This window comes from Prinia subflava, chromosome 3 (assembly GCF_021018805.1).
Source record: "Prinia subflava isolate CZ2003 ecotype Zambia chromosome 3, Cam_Psub_1.2, whole genome shotgun sequence".
Taxonomy (NCBI): Eukaryota; Metazoa; Chordata; class Aves; order Passeriformes; family Cisticolidae; genus Prinia; species Prinia subflava.
The window spans coordinates 17,179,057-17,198,812 of record NC_086249.1 but is presented as its reverse complement, the minus strand read 5'-3'; the positions used below and the strand labels follow the sequence as shown (position 1 = coordinate 17,198,812).

General features: G+C 46.9%; 1 protein-coding gene across 1 annotated transcript in view; it reads right to left on the bottom strand.

Annotated features, from left to right (window-relative positions):
- The window catches only part of CASQ2 (calsequestrin 2), a 36,451-nt gene extending 19,794 nt beyond the window's left edge, over positions 1–16,657 (bottom strand). The window contains exons 1-3 of the mRNA XM_063394086.1: positions 16,229–16,657; positions 2,173–2,257; positions 641–741 (exon numbers count right to left, since the gene is read on the bottom strand). Of these exons, the coding sequence (XP_063250156.1) occupies positions 641–741; positions 2,173–2,257; positions 16,229–16,462 (420 nt within the window). The 5' untranslated portion in view covers positions 16,463–16,657. The remainder of the gene's footprint in view (positions 1–640; positions 742–2,172; positions 2,258–16,228) is intronic.
- Between the last annotated feature and the right edge of the window lie 3,099 nt (positions 16,658–19,756).

Here is a 19,756-nt window from a genome sequence, read left to right as displayed (position 1 = left end):
CATTGTGCCCATGCACAAAATGACCCAAAACTGTTTAGTCCTAGGACCCTGATCTCCTCTCATGCTGGCAGTGCAATTTGGCAAGTTCACTGAAGAGATGCTATGTTGCTTGTGTCTGGAAATAGGCAAATAGTTTGCAACATAAGCCTTTTTCAATGCACTGAGCTCTTTTTAGTTGCTCTATGAGAATCCTAGTTCTTGGATATTCTTTGGGGGTTTTTTGGTGGGTTTTTTTGGTTTTTTGGGGTGTTTTTGAAAATGGCTTTTTTTAAAAAAAAGAAAAAGCGTGAAAGATTTTGCAAATGGCAAAGTGTTTGCACACAAGCTTGCTAACTGAGGTAGGTGAACAGCAGTCAGTTATATGGATTGTAGCTGACTTAAATTCAAATACTCTGTAAATAGGAAAGAGGGGAGGTTGTCTCTAAGATATAAAGTGTTTAGTGGCATATAAGGGTACCACCTTTCCTGGGTACTCATGGTCAGACAGGTATTGGGGAAGATGCCAAATGCCATCACTACCAGTGAACAGCAAACAGGGATGAAATTTCAAACAAAGGTACACTTGGTTTTTTAGCAAACTAAGTGTTTGCAAGGTCTTCTCTGAGGGGTTTTATCTAACTCTGAGCTTATCTGTGCTTACATCCAAGAGAAATTCCACCAAGACATCTGCAGACAGTTCCCCATCAAATTCAACCAACCGCTCATCCTTAAAGACATAGAGACTTCCCTCTTCAATCAAGCCTGAAAAAAAGAAGAGAGGAAACAGTAAGGGGTTAACATGTTGTTAAAAGCATGTTTAGTGCAGAGTGTCTTGCTTGTTATCCCAGCAATTCCTCCTGGGAAAATGCAATTGCCAGTTTGCAGTGTTGGTTGAGTGGAAACAACCTGAGTAATCTGCTGACTGATGTTTCATGACACAGAGAACAGACTTCAGCCAGAAGACTAACTAACTTCTTCCCAAATGTTGAACTTTTCATTCAGGTCACAGTTTGGTCTCAGCTGGAAAAATTCTGCACCAGGAACTTGTTTTAGCTTGGCTGTCTACCTTGTAGTAAATACTGGGCTCTAACTGACAGCTCAGATTTTAACAACCTGTCACTATATGGAAAATGGATTTTGAATTCATGTTGTGCTCACTGTCCAGAGAAGGCTGAACTATGTGAGTGTCACCAGTGACCTGAAAGTGAGCTTCAGACTGTCTGAGGCTTAGCTGGCCTTGGCAAAAGGGTTAGAAACCAATGATAGAGATACCACAGACTGCAGGGTGACAGATTTCAATGCTATATCACTGGACCGAGGACTGAGTGCCACACAACCTTGTCAGAGACTCCAAAATCAACAGCACTGGCTTCCTGAAATGTAGGTTGGCAGGGTACCACTGGCCAAGGAGGTTGGTAGTTTGCTCCTTCTTGGAGAGGCAGAAGCTCTTGTCTTTAGTTTAGTTCCTATTAGCACCTACAGCCTCTAATTTAGGAAAGAAAATTACAGTCCAGTGTGCTTAAACCAGTGGTATACTTGTGTACTGTTGTATTAATGGGACACAGTATTTCCGTATTGCATTGTGGGCTGAAATATGAAGGGACTGCCGGCCTCTGGAAGGCAGCTGTGTCCAGGGGCAATGCAGCAGCCTTCCACATTTACAGCAGATTTCCTCTTTCACTCTGGGGAACAAGCCAGAGTGACTGGCCCCTGACTGCCAAGCCATTGCAAGGCTGTGGCTGCCCCAGTTCCTGACAGGGGTCACTGTGTCATGGAGCTGATGACATCTGGGGGACTAAGTGTTTTCCCCGTATGCTCTGGTTCTGCACTGCTGTGTTGGTCTTGTCTCTATGTAGGAAGAGCAGGAAGTTACTCCATGGCACCTGTTTACTATCTCTGCACAGAAAGCTCTGAACTTACACCCTGTCATCATTACAGCACAAATTGCCTTTCTTTTTCGCTTGGTTTGGTTTGTTTTGGTGGCAGACCCTTTTTCTGGAAGGGTCTTGGCTTGTTTCTCTCACCCTCACCCCTGATCCTGCCCCTGTGGGGGTGGGCAGGTGGTCGGTGTGCAAGTGCCACCATCATCCTCCCCATCCTGGTAACAAGGATTTGGCTGGCCTTTATGGGGCTGCTTGTTGGACATCCCTCTCAGAGATGGGACATTCCAGAGATGTCAGACCTGGGACTCACCTAACTTTTTGGCAAGCTTGGCATCCTTCTTGGAGTCCACCATCCCAAAGCCAATGCTCCTGGGCTCCAGGACCTGAGCTGCCAGCTGTGGGAGGAAGCAGAGAGCCCAGCATTAGTAGTGTTAGCACCACAGGGTAGCTAAAGGGCATCACGCCCTGCTAGCATGACATGACAGACACAAGTGACCCATATTCTGCTGTTGAACAGCACCAATGGGTGGGATGTGTCACATGCTGCCTCTCTGCTGAGATAACCCAGAGGTCACAAGGGTTGGGTTTCTTCCCATTGTGTTGCAGCAGGGAGTTTGCTGGCACTGCTGTGTACTGTTCACTGCTGTTTGACACTGGCCTCAGGGGAGGGCTTCTGAGTGAACTGGGGACACCAAAGCAGGGGGGATAGCTGAAGAAAGTCCTGTACCACCAGCAAAGCAAACCCTGTTTCCTCTGTGGTGCCTCGGTGGCCTCCTGCAGGGGAGTGTGATGTGGGCACCACGGACATTTTAACTCTGGAAGTTCATGGTACCAGGCAGCAGTGAGTGCAGGACTCTGCAGCATCATGTTTTCTTCATGCATGTGATGGGGTGGGCAAAGCAGGCTCCCTTTCGTATGAAATGCTTGAAGTCATGCCTCCTGTCCAGGCTTCAGTAAGCCCCCAGATCCTGGTCCCCTGCTTTTACTAAAGAAATGCATCTAAGCCCAGCCATGCTCATGTTCACCTTCTCACAGCTTTGCAAAACCACTGCACCCTGTTCCCACCATCTTTGATGAAGGGGCCTCTTGAAGATATCGAGTTCCTGCCTGTTTTGTGAAAATAGATATGTGAGGAAAGGAGAGACGCTCTGCAAGGGCCCTGTGGTGAGAGCGACCCTGGGTGAGACCCTGTGAATTCTAAATTGGCTCCTAGAGATGCAGTGACCCTGGTAAATGGATCCACTCATGCACTGGATGACTGACAGCCCCACCACAAGCATACTAGAGACCCTACAAGGTAGTAGTGATGCTCTGAGAATGCAGCTGTAAGAGCCTCCTCCTCCGCCTCCCTCTCCCTTCCTGCTGCACAAATGCCTCTGATGCTGATGGTCTTGCTGTTCCTCCTCCCAGCCCTGCCGGATGGCGGGGGCATGATGGAGATGAGGGGTCAGGAGCCTCTGGGGCAGGAATGTCCCTATTAGGGCACAGCTGTCAGTGCTTGGCAGCAGAAGGCTGGAGGGGGGCAGAAGAAAGCTATGGCCGGAGAGATGGTGGGCTGATTTATGAGGAAGCTCCCCCCTGCCCCAGCTCATTTTGGCTCCCTCCCCCAGACTCAAAGCCGGTTTGAATGTCACCCAGCAGTGCTGTCACCATAGCCACGTGGCCCCTTGGCTCCCCTGCTATAAATAGCTTCTGCCTGTGCCAGGCCTCCGTGAGAGTGAGCAGTAATTAGAGGCATTGGGGAGAAAAAGTGGCAGGGCAGCCACCTCGCCTGTGCAATGGGGTGTCACGGAGCCAGCCAGCTCCCTGTGCTGTCAGCACACAGCCTGTCCCTGAAATTCTGGGGGATGGTGGCAGGCACCCTGGTGATCAGGGCTCAGGGACCTTGCTTGAGCAAAAGGAAGAGATGGAGAATGTAGTTGTTTTCTCCCTTTCACCAATTGCACATCCTCAGGCATTTCCCAAAGGTCTCTAGGAGGACACAGACTCCACCAACTTCCACAGCATTGCTGCAACGTTGATCCTCCTGCAGCCACCTGCCTTGTTGTCTTCAGGGGCAAATGCCACCATGAGAGGCAAAAGGTGTGCCTGTGTTACACAGGAAATGGGGGTGTCAATGCTCTTTCCTTGCTCTTTGCCAGTGCTTTGAAATGAAGGTAAGACTGGACACTCAGGGCTTGTGCTTACGAATGACACTGCTTGGAAGGGGCAGAGCACAGGTTTGTATTTGCACATCCATTGATTAGGTTGATAAGGCACTGGTCTGGTTTGGCATCCCTTCTGGTGGCTCAGGCCACCTTAGAGCACCTGAGAGCAGCTGGAGCCCCATATTTGCAATGAGAGATGGACACCTCTCGTGAGCTCTCCAGACATCTGCAAGGGAGTGGTGGTAAGAGAAGAGATTTTTTTCTGTTTCCCATTATGGGGATCTGCCCTGACTGGACAAAAGAATGGAGTCTGTAGGATCATCAGCTTTCTGGGACATTGTCAGCACATCCCGGCTTGCTGGTGGTTGTGTACACCAGCAAAAGGTTCCTGGGAATCACCACTTGAGACTCTGGCTGCTCTGTGACCAGAGGAAAACACAGAATGGCCAAGGGAAGAAGACTTGTTCAGTCATGTGCAGTGCATCCATACTTGATTTAGTTACTTTCAGTTATGTCAGCCATGTGCCAGACAAAGCCAGGGCACTTTAAGCCCACTAGTTCTTGACTCCTGCACACAAGAGGTGGTTAGGGTTTCTTGTGGGTGTTAGAAGGTCAGAAATATGCAGAAGAGCTGTGACACCTGCTACAGCCAAGTGGTTGGATGTGAGCAGGGGTATGTGCAAGAGAGGAGGCACTGATCAGGAGTCATGTATGTCAGCATGCAGCACACACAAGGTAGACCTTTGAAGAGGTGTGGGTGCAGCTCTATAGCTGTGAGCATGGAAGCTTGCTGGAAAAAAGTAAAAGTGTCAAGAAAACGTGGGTGATGTGATAAAAGCCTCTTTGTGTGGGAGTGCTCAGTAGTCAAAAATGGTCTCAGTAATGCTGGAGGTGTCTCTGTGTATGACTGTGTCTAGCAAGACTGTCTCCTGGAGGTGTATGCATGGTGGGAGTGAGTGTTTGGAGGTGTTCCTCTGAAGAGGCTCATCCCCAGAGATGTGCAACCGTTTGGGCATATAGGAGAGTGCTTGTGTATGGTGGTGAGTGTGCCTGAGGGGACAGAGCTGCGAGCTCAGTGGGCAGCCTGCCTCCTCTGTGGGAACCTTCATGCCAAAGAGACAATGAGGAGAACAGTACAGCCTGAACTGCTCTCCAGAGCAGGGTCTCACAACAAGGAGGTCTTTGTGCAACATGAGACTTTTGGGAGCCATTCTCACTGTGGCAGAGCCTGGAGGTAGGAGAATTTGCAGGATGTTTATGGTGGCTTTTGCAAGTGCAAGCAACGCAGGGGCTGAGCATTGCTCCAGGCCTTGCTTTCCCTGCTTTCCACTGCAGCAGGTGAGTCTAACCCGTGCATAAGTGATGATACATTCCCACATCTATATTTGAACCCCAAAAGGCAGCAAAATATGGAGTATGCCAGAGGCACAGCAGTTTGGCTAATTGCACCCTACTCATTACAGTACCAAGCATTTCTATATCCCCTTACAGTATTTTCTGATTCCATAATGCTAGTGGGATTTGAATGCAGATAATGTTTCTAATCTTGACAATCCTCTTGGCTCAGGACCTTGGGACAGAGGCATCTGTAATCTAAGAGCACAGCCCCTCCTCCTCCTCCTGCCTTTAAATTCATGTTGCTCGAAGTCTTGGCCAGCCAGAACCCTTGCCTTTGTGTCAGCCTCTATCTCTATAGCATGTAATTTAGCTTCAACAGCTGCATGGAGACATGGAGGGCAGAAACTGCCCTGGAAGAACTGGACATTAATAGACCATGCAGTCCCAGAGGTAGAGCAGGAGCTTTGGGCTGTCAGAGTTGGCTGATGGCATGACCAAAGAGCCCAGTAGGTTGTAGGTTCACGTCCCATGCATGTTTTGCAGACTTATTCTCATGTCCATGAAGTCTTTGCAATGCATACTTTCTGTCCATAGGATCCCAAGCTGTGCCCTGTGCAGCACTGGGAAAAGGAGGTGTAAGTTGGGCAGCATTCCTCCTTTCTCCCATATCCCTCACGTAATAACCATACTTGAATTTGGGTGAGCGTGAGGAGTGAATGGCCCTCTGGGACATGTGAGAGGTCCAGCCCAAAGCGAAGTTTGAGTACTACCAAGTATGCAAGAACCCTCTCATCCTGGACGGTGTCAGCAGTTACTAGCACGCAGAATAATGGACATGGAAAGGGACAGCTCCCTGTCCAACATCTCAGCTTCATACCCACTATACCTATCTGAGCCTAGGTGTGATGCTGGGAAGTTTTGGAAGATTTAAGAAGTCCCATAAGGTCATTCTGAAATCCTAGGTTATACAGCAGCAGAAATGTCACTGTCTGCATGACCATTCTCCTATTCCAGCTGCAGGCAGGCAGCACTGATTGTGCCAAACCTTGCATTTGGTGTCAGTTTTGCTGCTAAATGGCAGAAAAAGTCTCTCAGAGAAGGTTAAAATTGGGAGTGGGAGGGATGGCTGTCTCAGCGTGTCAATTTTCATTGTGAAGTGACATTATGGCATTCTGGCCTGGATTTTCTTCCCACTTCTCTAGCACCTGCCCAGAGCTCCCACAGACAGTAAGGCTCATCTTCCCCAGCTGCTCAGGCTGGGAGGAAGGGGGCTGGGGGCATTTGAGTGTCTCTGAAAGCCATCATAGGTACATTTTTCTTAACCATGGAGAGCTTTCTATTTTGGTGTTTAGCAGTGGAGGAAGAACAGAACTCCAGCAATGCAGGGAGAAGAGCAACAGGAGATGATGAGGAAAAGTCCCCCAAGCAATCTACAGTCCTCTGCTGTTTCTCTCCTACTCTCTTCAATGCTGTAGTTGGTGCTGATGGTCAGAACCTGGTTGATGAAATGATGATTGTATATCCCAAAATGTTAGGGTTTCTTTTCAGAAACAGCAGGAGGAGATGGCAAGTTTTTAGTGTATTGCCCCAGAAGTTTTGAGTCCTTAGGCAGGACTCCTGCCTACACGCTATAGTTGGCTACTCTTTTGAGACACTGGGCAGTTTCTTGGAAAACAGAGCCTGTTAATTTCTCTTTCCTAATGCTGTGCTGTCCCCACTAGTACCCCCTTGCATACTACGCTAGTAATGTCTTGGGTTCTTCCATAATTCAGGCTGTCCTGAAGCACTGTGGTGATCAAAGGGCAGGACCAGAAGCCTGCTGAGCAGCTAACACTAGAAAAGTCACTTGCTGACAGTGGGGACTGAAGGAGAGTATGCTGGTCCCACCTTACTACACTTTTCCACCACCTGAGCTGCTTGGAGAGGCTGAACCTCCCCTCCTACAGTTCACTGCTCCTTGGACTAAAAGGCAAGTCCCCAAATATGGAAAATGCAAAGGTCATTCCCTCAGAGCTGGCTTTCACAGGTAATGCTTCAAAAATGCTGCCCTGGAGCTTTAATTGTTGTGCAGCCGCTCAACAGGGTCAGACATACGGCAGCACGCTCTTTGGCTGCCTCTCTAAAGGTTTCACATAGCTAGGGCTGTATTTTTATCTGCTCCTGGCATCCCTAATTTTAGCCAGCTGTAAGCCAAAGCACAGCCTCCCCAGCCGTGAGCTAACCGAGGCTGGTGCCTGTGCCACCGAGCACCCATGGGTGCAGGGGCCACCTGCCACTGCTCCCAGCCAGTCCCTGCTGGCACTACATCACAGATGTTTTGACACCTCAGCTGCACAACTCGCAAGTCAAGGGCAGGCAGGGACGTGTGTGTCTGTGTGTGTGTGTGCTGCCCCAGGGGTCTGGGACTGGGCAGGGGCCACACCGCTAAGATGCCCTTTCCAAAACAGAGACTGACGGTGTAGTTTGGGGGCTGTCCTTGACAAAAGTGAGGCTGACACTTCCTGGTTCTCTTTCTGGCCTCAGAAGAGCTGTTTTGAAACTGGAGGCTGGATGTTGCTGTGAAGCCCATGCAGGGCAGAAAGCTGAGTACTTTTAATACGTGCTGGAGGAGGGAGGCATGTTTGATATTAAGCCTGTTCACCTACACATGCCCATGCCATTCCTATGCCTCTGGCTCTCGGGAACAAGCCAGATTTCTCCAGTTTCTGACCCACGTGAGGGTAAGCCAGCACCTCTGAAATCCCGGAGAGTCCAGGATGCTGCAGGCAAGAGCTAGGAGCTCCCATTCTGCATCCACAGGAGGGAGCAGCAAGGCAGGGCCCTGGGGGAACAGAGTGGTCCTTGAGACAAGAAAGACCTTTTCCCCAAGGAGTGAGCAGAGAGAAATAAGAACTGAGGAAAGCTTTAAATACACACAGCCCTCCTTGCACAGGGTTCGAGGTGTCAGAGGTCTGCTAGCTGATGGCAGTGTCTCCTGCCAGGGCCGGACAGGGTTCCCAGAAAAAGAACATATCATGTAGAGCAGCTGGCCTTCACCGGAGCTGTGTCAGAGAGTAGAGAGCATGCAGGAATGAGCACCATCAGCACTGCTCTGGAGGGAGCGCTGACCCTCCGGGGTGCCGGGGAGGAGCAACTGCCTGGGAATTGAGTTCTTGCTTGCTGCTCGCTCTATTTCCTTGGGCAAGTTTTTTTTCTCATGTATGTAGGTAAATCCCAATGTGGAAAGGGGGAAAAAAAAAAAAAAGAAAGAAGAACTTGGACCTTGCTAAATCATTGCTTTCCTAGGCCATGGATTTTGTGCCTAGTTGCCTGTTATTTAGGGACAGAGGCTGCAAAAGGACATCTTTGGTCATCAAGACTAAGAATCGTGTCATTCAATCTCTGTCACAGAGAAGTCAGTGTCCATTTAAAACTCACTGGACTGTTCTCCCCTTCCTCCTCTGGTGATTAGGGACTTTCTAGTTTCAGACTTGTTTTATTCATAGCCCATTTGTCCTTAGGCTTTGTGCTTAAATAGCTCTTCTCCCTCTCGGGTGTTTAAAAAGAATTATCATATCCCCTTTCCATTCTTCCCACAAATGAAGCTCAGGCACGAAGGAAGGGCAGTCATGGGCTTTGATTGGTTTGGTTTTAGATGAAGGGCACTGGCAGACCAGGCTCTGAAGTAAGGTCAGGGTGGGTGAGCATGTCAGGCCACCCCTACCCAGTCTGCCTCACAGAGCAGCAGCTGTCCCAGCCTGTGGTCAGCTCTGGAGAAATGTCAGGGTCCAAGGCAGAGAACTTGAAATGGTAACTACAAACACCACACGTGTCCACTGAGTAGGTGAGTGTCAGCACAAGCTAGCTCTTCTTGGGCCCCTCACTCAGGATAAGGCCAAGAAAAAGATTCTCCACTGTGAGCCTGGTGAGACACTGGAACAGGCTGCCCAGAGAAAACGTGGATGCCCTGTCCCTGGAAATGGTCAAGGCCAGGATGGAGGGGCCTTTGAGCAACCTGGTGTGATGACCTACCCTGAAGAGAAAGTCACACCTCATCTAGTGGGAGGTGTCCCTGCCCATGGCAGGAGGGTTGGAACTAGGTAACCTCTAAAGTCGCTTCAAATCCAAACTATTCTGCATTTGTATGAAAGGCATCTTATTATACAAAAGTGAGACCTTGCCTCCTGAGAACCAGCCCAGAACAAAGACACTGGGAACCCTTGCTGGCACTTTTAGGGGAGCCTGACTAGCATGGCAGGATGGCTCCAAAGAGGATGGGCTTTTCCACATTTTTCCTCAATTGCATTTCTGAAGGGAGGAGTGACTCAGAAATTTCTGAGTCTCCATGCTGCTCAAGGTCTTGCATAGAAGTGGCCTCAAATTGCACCAAGGGAAGCTTAGATTGAATTTTAGGGCAAATTCCCTTATTGAAAGGGTGGTCAAGCCCTAGGATGGCTGCTCTGGGAAATGGTGGAGTCACCATCCCTGGAAGTATTTAAAAGACATATAGATGTGGCACTCAGAGATATGGTTTAGTGGTGAGCTGTGCTGGGTTAATGGTTAGACTTGATGATCTTCGAGGGGTTTTCCAATCTAAATTATTCTGTGATTCTATCACACCTACAGAGATTGTCTTCAACAGCTGGACTGTGATAATAACTCCACACTTCAGGGCCAAGAAAGGCTGCAAAACCTGAGCAGACTTGGCCTTGTGCTCTGGCAACAAAGCAAACCCAAGCTCACAAGTGTCTGTCATGTCTCCAGGAGACATTTGCATTCTTTAGATCCTGGGATTACAGCTGGTTTCTGCTCATGTTGGAAGAATTCATGTCAGTCCAATCCTCTCCCCAATCATAATTTAGCAGATGGGAAAGGTACCTTTCAAAGCACAGTTATGGCTATGAAAGTGAGGTCTTAGGAGAGATGCTGCTCATGCAGCCAGTCCAAAGTCACTATTGGGAACTGACAGAGAGACTTCAAAGACAGAAACATGGCAATAATAGGTAATTCAGCCTTGGAAATTATTTTTTGCCACACTTATACAGAAAGATCAAGCACACAGTTGTCCCTCAATGTCAACGTGCTCACGTGTGAAAAAGGGATTTTTCTGTAACCTGTTTTTGTGACTGGCATATCAGTAAGTGAAATCCTCCTGGGTGCTACTGCTAAAAACCAGTACTCTGCTGGCGGTTGATGAGTTGAGACCTACTTACATGGCCTCAAAGGGGAAATAATCAATGCACAGCTTTTCCTTTTCTTTTCCTTCCTCCTTTCCTTATTTTTTTACATTAACTTATCTGTATTGAAAGCCACTTCTTTTGTAGACATAGAAGCCAAAACACTTCTTTTATTATATGCTTTTGCACTGTAAGCTTCTGCACATACCTATCCAGCCAGATGTACCTCATCTCTCACCTTGAGAACTTGTAGGGACCCAGAGAACTGAGAATTTCTGTGACACTCATTGAACATGTCTTGTATATCCATATTTATACCCATACCTTAGCACTAAATTATGTTGAGGCACTGTCCCATAAACATTGCCATTTTCAAAGAAAATGTCTGATATGTGAGTTTGAGAAACAAACAGAAAAGGATGCCTAAAGAAAGAGCTTGCGTTTATATTTGTATTTTTACTGGTATTTTACATTTTCTTAAGATTTTATATTTGTATACCTAGAGATAGGGATAAAGTAGAGTCTCCTGGTTCCTATGGATTTTTGGGATAAAGTATACAGACCTAAACTGGTAAAATTTTATTCTGCGTTACATCAGAAGCAGAGAGAGACGTTTTGCTATGCATTACATGGCTTTGAACTCTTATGGGAATATCTGCTCTCAAGAGAGTTCAAGAACATATGAGTGAAACTACCTCCAAACCAGCTGATCTTGTACTACTTTTTCCATCCTGAGCTGGAAGCTGCAGTAGTTTCAGCACTTGGAAATAAATGAGTTAGAAAGTCGGGCTTACACACAATTTAATCCTTGCCTTTTACTGGACTCAAAATCCTTCTTTCCCTTTCACACCACAGGGAGATATTGGCTGTGTTTCCATGTGTTACAGAATTGGCCAGATATGTTCAGGAGTTTCACTTTGTTCTGCCATTTATTGCCAGAGGCTGGACTGATCAGAGAGACTGATCCTACGCCTTATCTGGAGAGGGGAGTACCACATACCTCTTCTCCTTCCTCTTATCAGACTAGTTTGTGCTAGGCCAGCTCTTCAGTCCAGGGGCACTGTTGCATTAAAGGAACTAAAGTATCTGGGCTTGATGAGCCTCTCCTTTTTAAGGATTTTACACATGCATGCATGTGCCAAGGGAAGAATAGCAGGGGAGCCGAGACTGAGGGAGTTTGAGCAGAAAGAAGATACCAGAGTGCATTGCAGGCAGCCTGCTATGATAGTGAGAACACCTCAGCTGCTGGAGAGAGCTTCTCAAGTGCAAAAAGGAAAGCCCCTAACACCAATGCTCATTTATTCTTGCTACATGATCCCTAGAGACAGGGGCTGGCCCACTGGAAGGCCAAACTTCCTATTTAGGAGATTCAGAGATGAGAAGGGAAAAGGTCTTAGAAGTGATAGTATGAGACAGGGGGGAAATTGTAGAGAAGATAGAGAAGAAAAGCAGAACAGGTATTTCTCAGCTTCACTACTTTGAACTTTTCCCCTCCTAACCCTTCCTTATTAAGGTTGAGATCATTTAGGACAAGTAACTTTTTCTTTTGCTTGTGTGTTAAACAGTTATTTTGATTGCTTGGCTGTTTCATCTTCCTCACTGTGCCCACCTCATGGAGAGTGCAGAGTTCTAGCAAACATCACCCAGTAGAAATGGTGTAGCAATGGCTACTGTTATCTCTGGGACTGCTTGGCTCAAACTCTGCATTGCCCTGTTGGAGGCTTTTCCCTACTGAAGGTGCAGAGTGGAATCAGAGAAGAAAGGTACACAAAGGAAAGGAACCCTTTAACCTGAGCTGCAAAACAGCCTGTACTCATGATATCGCTGTCCTGGGTTGTCTTCCCCAACTCTTTCCCATCCTAGGCAGAAAGCAGTGGGTATCTCCAATCATTCCTTTGGCTATTTCTCCTGAAAGACCAAACCAACAACCCCCATCTTTCCAATCTGGACCTGAGGGGCTGGCACTGCCACACTGGAGCTGTTGTCATGAACAAACAATGGTCCAAAGAAGCTGCTTTTGCCACCAGAGAGGTTCAGTTGTCCCTGATGTCACCCTGTTGTCACCAGGTGACACCCAGAAGTGTAGGTCATGAGAGCTGTTAGGTCTGCTTCATAATGATCATCACTTTCATTCCCCTTCTAAACTGGAAAGTGACCCTGGGCTGCGTGGGCATTTGTTGATCCAGTACAGCTGGATACAGGGAGCTGAACACCCCATGTGCTGTGCCAAATGCAATATCAGCTTGATGACATCATGCCTTTTCTGGTGATAGTGGGTGTACACCCTCAGCTTTCGATAGTGTCAGTCAGTTGTAAATGCTACTCTTTTTTCTTGGGAAGGAAATTTTTCTTATTACTTCTTGGTCTGCTGTACATAGTTATTTGGTAAAGTCCTTAAATAAGTGCTTAACTTTACTTATGTGCTATCAGGTTGTCAGTTTGATTTCCTAATCCTTGTGATTCTCCCCTCTCTCCCCTGTCTATCAGCTGCCTTCCCTAATAAGTTTTCTAGCTATTGGCCCTTTTCCACCAAATTTTCCAGAGTCAGTGATCTCAAACATAATGAACCTATTGCAAGTTTTGTGAAGAGCAGAGGCTTGGAGGGGAAAAGGCTGAAGTGCCCTGAAAGAAGGAAATGTTGCCATATGAACTCAACTTCCATGGAATTTCAAAGGACCCAGCTAAGAGAGAGTTTTCTTCACTCCTGGGAGAGGCCCCAGTCAGCGCTTGTTATTCTTGAGCTACATATTTCAAGGAGTCATGGTTGGTCTCTTTCGCCCTTTTCTTTGGTGTCTAAGGTAATTCTTTATGTCTTGATCTTTGGAATTGTACATTTCTTATAAGGCACATGTAAGAGAAGCAGTAAGAGTGGACTCTTTGGAGGTTTTCTGGACATAAATTAATTAAGCCCATATGCTCACCCATGCATGTCCGTGAGACAGTCTGATGTAACAACCATGTAACAACCCTTAACACCACTCAGACCTTTGCTTTGCTCCACATCTGCCTGTGTGTTGGATGGAGGCTCACTTTTACTCCTAAGGACAGAGACTGATGACATTGTATGGAAGGGGGCTAAAGACACAATGTATTGCCGGGCTGTGAAAGCAGCATGTCTCAATGTGAAACAGCAGGAAAATTATCAATAAAGTAAGATGGAAAAACATGAGGTGCTCTAGAAAGGACCATCTTATCACAGGCAGCACCCTGTGCTGGGAACCTCCCAAGCCAGATGGCAGGGAACAGTGAGGGCTGGAGTATCTACCTTTTAGATACCTCATTTCAGGTGTAAAAGACCTTCAGCACTCAAAGTCCTGATCCTTCTACTGAAATTAGATAGGTAAAGCCTTCCTGAGTGAACTTTTCTCAGGTTTGGCTGGAAGGAGAGCCTTGTCACTGCTCTTGTGTCTACAGGGCAGCTCACTACTCTAAGATTTGCTCAAATTACAAGAGAGCTGGGTTCAGCTGCTGACTGCTTCCAGGAATGCTGATCCCAGGCAGTTTATCTCACAGGCGAACCGCTCCACTCCTCACTCAAGGAGCCACTGCAGACATTTCTCTCCTTCTCCCTGTGCCGATGAACATGCAGTGAACTCCAGCAGCTGAATGAGTTCTGACAGGGAAAATTAAGTGACCCCCCTATGTCACAACACATTATGGCCTGAAGTGAGGGAGTTGAATGTTCTCACAAGAAGGAGCAGATTACAACCTGGCTTGCCCACTCCTTTCATGAGTGCTGCCATAGTGGGGTTAGTACAGAAATTGGGAACAGTAGCACCATGCTGGCCTGTGTCCTATGCAGAATAAACATATCTTCTCTGTTGCATTCTGAGACCCTCTCCCCTTGTGATTCCCTCTGGGTGACAGGAGCAAAGAAGTGCTCAGTCTGCAGATTTCTATTGTGCTTAAGCTGTCAGATTCCTGCTGCTGCAGTTCCTAGTCCAGGGGAAGGACTGTCCTGAAACTGTGATACATGCACTGAATCAGCAGTGTAAGTGCTTTGGAAATTTTGAGGTCAAAGCCACAAGTGCCAGTTGATGTGTGGCACAGTTAGCTGGAAGCTGAGCACTAGGAGACTGGAGCACTACAATTATGTAAAGTCTGCTGCAGGTCTAACCCTCAGTTTTGTGCCCAAGGTCACATAAGAAGTCCATAGCAGAGAGCAACTGGAAACCAAATAAATCATCAGAATCCTAAGCTAATGTACTCACAGCTGAATCCAGTCCTGAAGAATAAAAGCTTAAAGCCAGATTGTCTTGCAGCTGTTGCACCCTTGATATGGGTCATTGTTAGCATGGGCAATGGTGTCATGAGGACTCAAACTGATGGTAGACATAGACCATAGAGTCATGCAAACACAGAATGGCCTGGTTGGAAGGGATCTTAAAGATAATCTAGTTCCATGCCACTGCCATGGGCAGGGACACCTTCCAGTATGCCAGGTTGCCCAGTACTCCATACAGTGTGGCCTCGAACATTTCCAGGGATGGGACATGCTTCTGTCAGGTTTCTATAAATACATATCTAGTAACTGTTTGACACCTATCAAGCACAAAATAACTATCCTATTAAACAACAATGTGATTATACTACCGACAATACTCATTTCAGCTGGAGTTCAAGCATTACTTTTTTCTTGTCTTTGCCAAACGTTATTTGACCACTCACAGAAAGTAACCATTGCATGACAGGTGAGTAAAATCTGGTTAATTTTTGGATCTTTCTTTCTGGCAGTCATCAGGCTTGCTGTGGAGGTCAGCAGACCTTGAACTTGACAGTGGACTTTCTTGGGTCCTAGCCCTCAGCAAGCATATTTTCTTATTCACATTCCCTGCACTCTCAGGGGTGCAATGCATTTTCTCTCTGGATCTGATAAATAATGCTGAAGTGTTTCTTCTGCAATTCTGAATTCACTTTCTTTTCAAATATGTCTTTTAGTTAAGAGGGAATATTTGCAAGCCTCTGGTAAGAAATATGCACCTAACAATCGGGGCTTGCAGCTGTATGATTCCCCAGATTACAGCTACACTACATGAAAGAATGCTACGAATCTACATTGTCACCTTTACCATGATTTATATTACTGAGGATTAATGAATCATTCATTCACACAAGAGTTAACGACACTCTTTTTCCAGCACAGAGGTGAATGGTTGCATTAACAAGCAACTATAGACTGATTTCAAGCAGGCAACCAAGTGTCAGAAAAACAAAAAGGGATTTAATGCTGCACCAACAGGGAGCTTTTGAGATGGGGACCTAGGACACCCGTTTGCTGCACAGCTTGATAAGGTTTCTTGGCTGACTGCTCCTAGTGGGATAAAAAATGGGACTCAATCCAGAATACAAGTGGGATACTGGCTTGCACAGAATGAGAAAGGATCAAAAAATTTCAAGCTATGGACTCAGGTGCTGAGATTTGTGAAAGCTCAGCTGAGCTGAGTTCATGTTTCGGAGGTTCGCAAGGTTACTTGCTATTGCCTGAGTTTCTGACAGACAATCCAGAGAAACTATTTCCCAGCAAATTGAGAAGAGCACCAAAGAGGCTTTTTCCTGGTATTTGCAGATTTCAGGCAGGGGCTAATTGAAATCCAACTAAACAGACTTTTGGATTCCCAATCTCCCCTGCACAAGACCGTTTGGCTGTCCTGTCTTGTGGCTGCTCTCCACGACTCTGAGCAGTGCTGTGGTACTGACCCCAACTGGGACATGCAGTGGCACTTACCTCCAGGACCATCTCTGTCATCTGGAACTGCTTCTGGGAGACCTTGTCAGAGCTCACAGGCTCATGGAAGAGCAGGCAGAGCATGTCATACTTCTTCAGTGCCTGCTTGTAATTCTTCTCGTTCAGGTCGATCACTCGATCTTTCCCATCGTAAGTAGGGAAGTTCAGTCCCTCTTCTGCCTTGCAGCAGAAAAGCAGGTAAAAACCTGCCAGGATCCAGCAAATTGCCTTCATAGGGGCACCCTTGGAGTGCAGCAAAGGGTGGGTAAATGTCCCCCTCTTTCTTAATTTGAGAAGAGAGGGAGACCAAAGACTCCAGGCGAAGTTTGAACTAAGTTTCTCTTAGTTTCTCCAAGTTTCTCTTTGCTGCTTTTCTAGTGTTGAGCCCAAACACTGCAAGGCTGGTGGGGAGCAGCAAACTTTGCTGTCCTGTACTCACAACAAAGAGAGAGACAGACGGGAGAAGCTGTCAGGCCAAGCCCTGGATACCTTACATAGCTGTGTCCAGCTCCCGTGTCATTAGGAACTCCATTTTTAGGAAGCAGTTGTTTCAGGCTAAAAATAAACCCTGCAATGAATAAAAAGGACAGATATGACACCATTGAGGGACTTGCTGGCACTCTGCATCATCTGAGAGAGAGGGAGTGGGCAAGAGGGAGGGAGTGGAAGATGTCAGTCCTTGGGAATATGCAGGCAAGGTTCGAGGAGGGACAGACTTCACTTGTACAGGGAACCAAGGCACAGACTGTCCTACTAGGAATTGACAAAAATAGAAGGTATTTACTGCAATTTATAATAAGAGTATCTCTCTTTACATCCCTTTGGGCATCACAGTGATTAAGCTTCTGATAACAGATCTCAGGTTATACAGTTTCAGAGCCTCATCTGCACCACTAGAGGAAAAGTCCTGTTTCCTCAGCAGCAAAGGAGGTGAACACTCATGGGACTTCTTTCTCCTGCCCGGAGCACCATTTGGAGCTGCTACCTGACATTCAAGGTGCTTTCTGAAGCACATTCTCAGCTTGTGGGGCAGCAGGAGAATCGCTGGCCCTTGGACCTGTAATCCAAAAGCAGAGGGAAGCTTATTTTGCAGCCTCCCATTTTCACAGCAGTTCCCAAGCTGCATACGTTACTGGTGTGTGGTTAAACCTTATCTTGCTAAGGGGGCTGAAGAGTGGGAGGCATGTGCCCAAGCCAGGGTCTTGGGACAGGAGGCAGGCTCCCCTCAAGAGGATGGTCAGATGGCATCATCACTGCCAACTGCCCTTTCTGGGACCTGCCAGTCGGACTGGAGCAGGTTTTTCACACAACCCTCTTGCATTTCCCAGCAAGCTGTCCTGTGTATTCCTCCTTCTTCATGTCCCAGGGATGGTGTCCAGTTCCTTCTTCTGTGGGAGCTCAGCACCAGCTGCCCCTTTGCTGTATCACCTGCACAGAGCTGCTGGGGAAGAGCAGTTCAGAGGCACAGTCCCTCTGCTCTTCCCCTCCTCTGACCACAGTGTCACCTCTGACCCATGACTGGCAGCAACAGCAGGTGGAGGCAGGCCAGCTGGCCACAAGCCAGCCCTGGGGCTGGCATGGATCCACTGGAAAAGGCCTGCTGAGGGGCTGGCAGAGAAGAGCTTGACAGGGGGCACGGCTCCCTTCCCCCTGCCAAAGTGATGTGCAGACAAGTGGCCTTATCAGGTCTTTTCCTTGCATGCTGCTCCATCACAGCTTTGCTTCATCCACACCAGGGAAGAGAAAATATCCCTTCTTAATGCAGTTGTTTCCATTTAATTGTATGTCTTTCCATTTAATTGTATGTCTGGGATTATTTCAACATTTGGGGGGGAAGGTGGGCATTACTTAGCAACTACAGAATCATAGAACCATTATGTTTTAAGACTCTTAAGATCATTGAGTCCAGCCATTAATCAAACACTGCCAAGTCCACCACTAAACCATGTCCCTCAGCATCACATCTGCATGTCCTTTAAATACCCCCAGGGATGGTGACTGGAACACTTTCCTGGGCAGATTAAACACATCTCCTGGATGACTTAGGAGGACACATCCTTTCACTTCCCACCTGAACAGCCCACAAGATACTGACTGAAACCCTCTGGGTAATAGTTTCCAAATCTGTCTTATTTCCAAAGCCTTTTCAGAAGTTCAACATTTACTGGCAAATTAAAGTCCTAATGACAAAGCCTGAGGAATCTGGGTAAAAGCCAAAGCAAGACAGCCTCCAAAATACACTTCTTAGAGGCAGCCTTCAGGGGCAGTCATTTTTAGAGGGAGAGGTAAGTCTGAATAAGTCTGATTGCTTTTAGTGGGAGACACAAGATTTGTGTCCCAGTGGGTGCCAATGGCTGGTTAGATTTATTCTGAGTGTTGAGGGTGTAAAACACAAAACCAAGTTTGTGGGATGATTAGGCGTATTTAGGCTGGTTGCTTGCCTTTGAAGGACCCCCATGGATCTGGGGTGCAGGGGCAGGCTTCACTGGCATCACAATGTGTTTTAAAGCAGGAGGATATTAGACACGGTGTGAAAATGAGACGTTCGCAGCTACTTCAAAAATTGGCTTATGAGGCTCCTGACCTCCTTTATTCTTGTAGATCTTCAGCAATTGCTCTACTTTGATATTGCTCAAGCTATTTTTGATGCGCTTTTTCTCTAGTCTGAATAACTTTTAAATCTGCCTAAAAATAGATCTAACTCAATTTTCATTCTCTCCTCTTTTTTCTATCAAAAAAGGAACAAAAATGCTTCTTATTCACAAAAAATGTTGCTTCATTAGCCCCACATGAACCTTGTTTATCTGCTTGTGTCATGAATAGCAAATATTTGTGATTGTTAGGCTTCACCTCTATTTCAAAGGAAATTCTTCCAGCAGACCAAGCCTGAGTGTCATGGTCACCAGAGAGTCCATCTATTTGTGCCTCCACCCAGTGGAGTCTCCCTCAGTGGTGCTGCTAGGGCTAAATCTACTGGACATTTTCTGTGGTCTTCTAGCTCTAGCTGCATCTATATGAAATTTGAGACACCTTGTTCACCAAAGCAGAAATAATGGTGAATTCCTCAAAGTCAGAACAACAGCCTCAATCACTCGAAATTCCTAATTCCAATAAACTTTAGTCAAAGCAGATGTTCTCCTTGCAGTTCTGCCAATACAGATCTGAAATCCTGGATTCATGTGTTTTGGGATGTTCAGAACAGCAGTTAAATACTTGAATCTGAGCAGAGAAGCACTGTTTCTTTCCCTGAGGACTAGCAGAGCTGGGACTGAAGCAGATGCTCCCACAACCTGACAAAGGCCGTAAGTATTGTGCCTTTCTCTTCATCATCTCTCTTGGTGCTAACAGCAGCAAACTGAAATGTGCTTATCTCATTCCCAGAAACAAAATTCCTTGGAATTTCAAGGCATGTCCATCCACTCTCAGATAATGTTTTAAATTTGGAATTTTAGGCCAGGCTCACTGTCAAGAAAAGTACAGTGTGCAGACCCCATACATTTGGGGAACCTGAGTTTTGTTGAAGGCCCA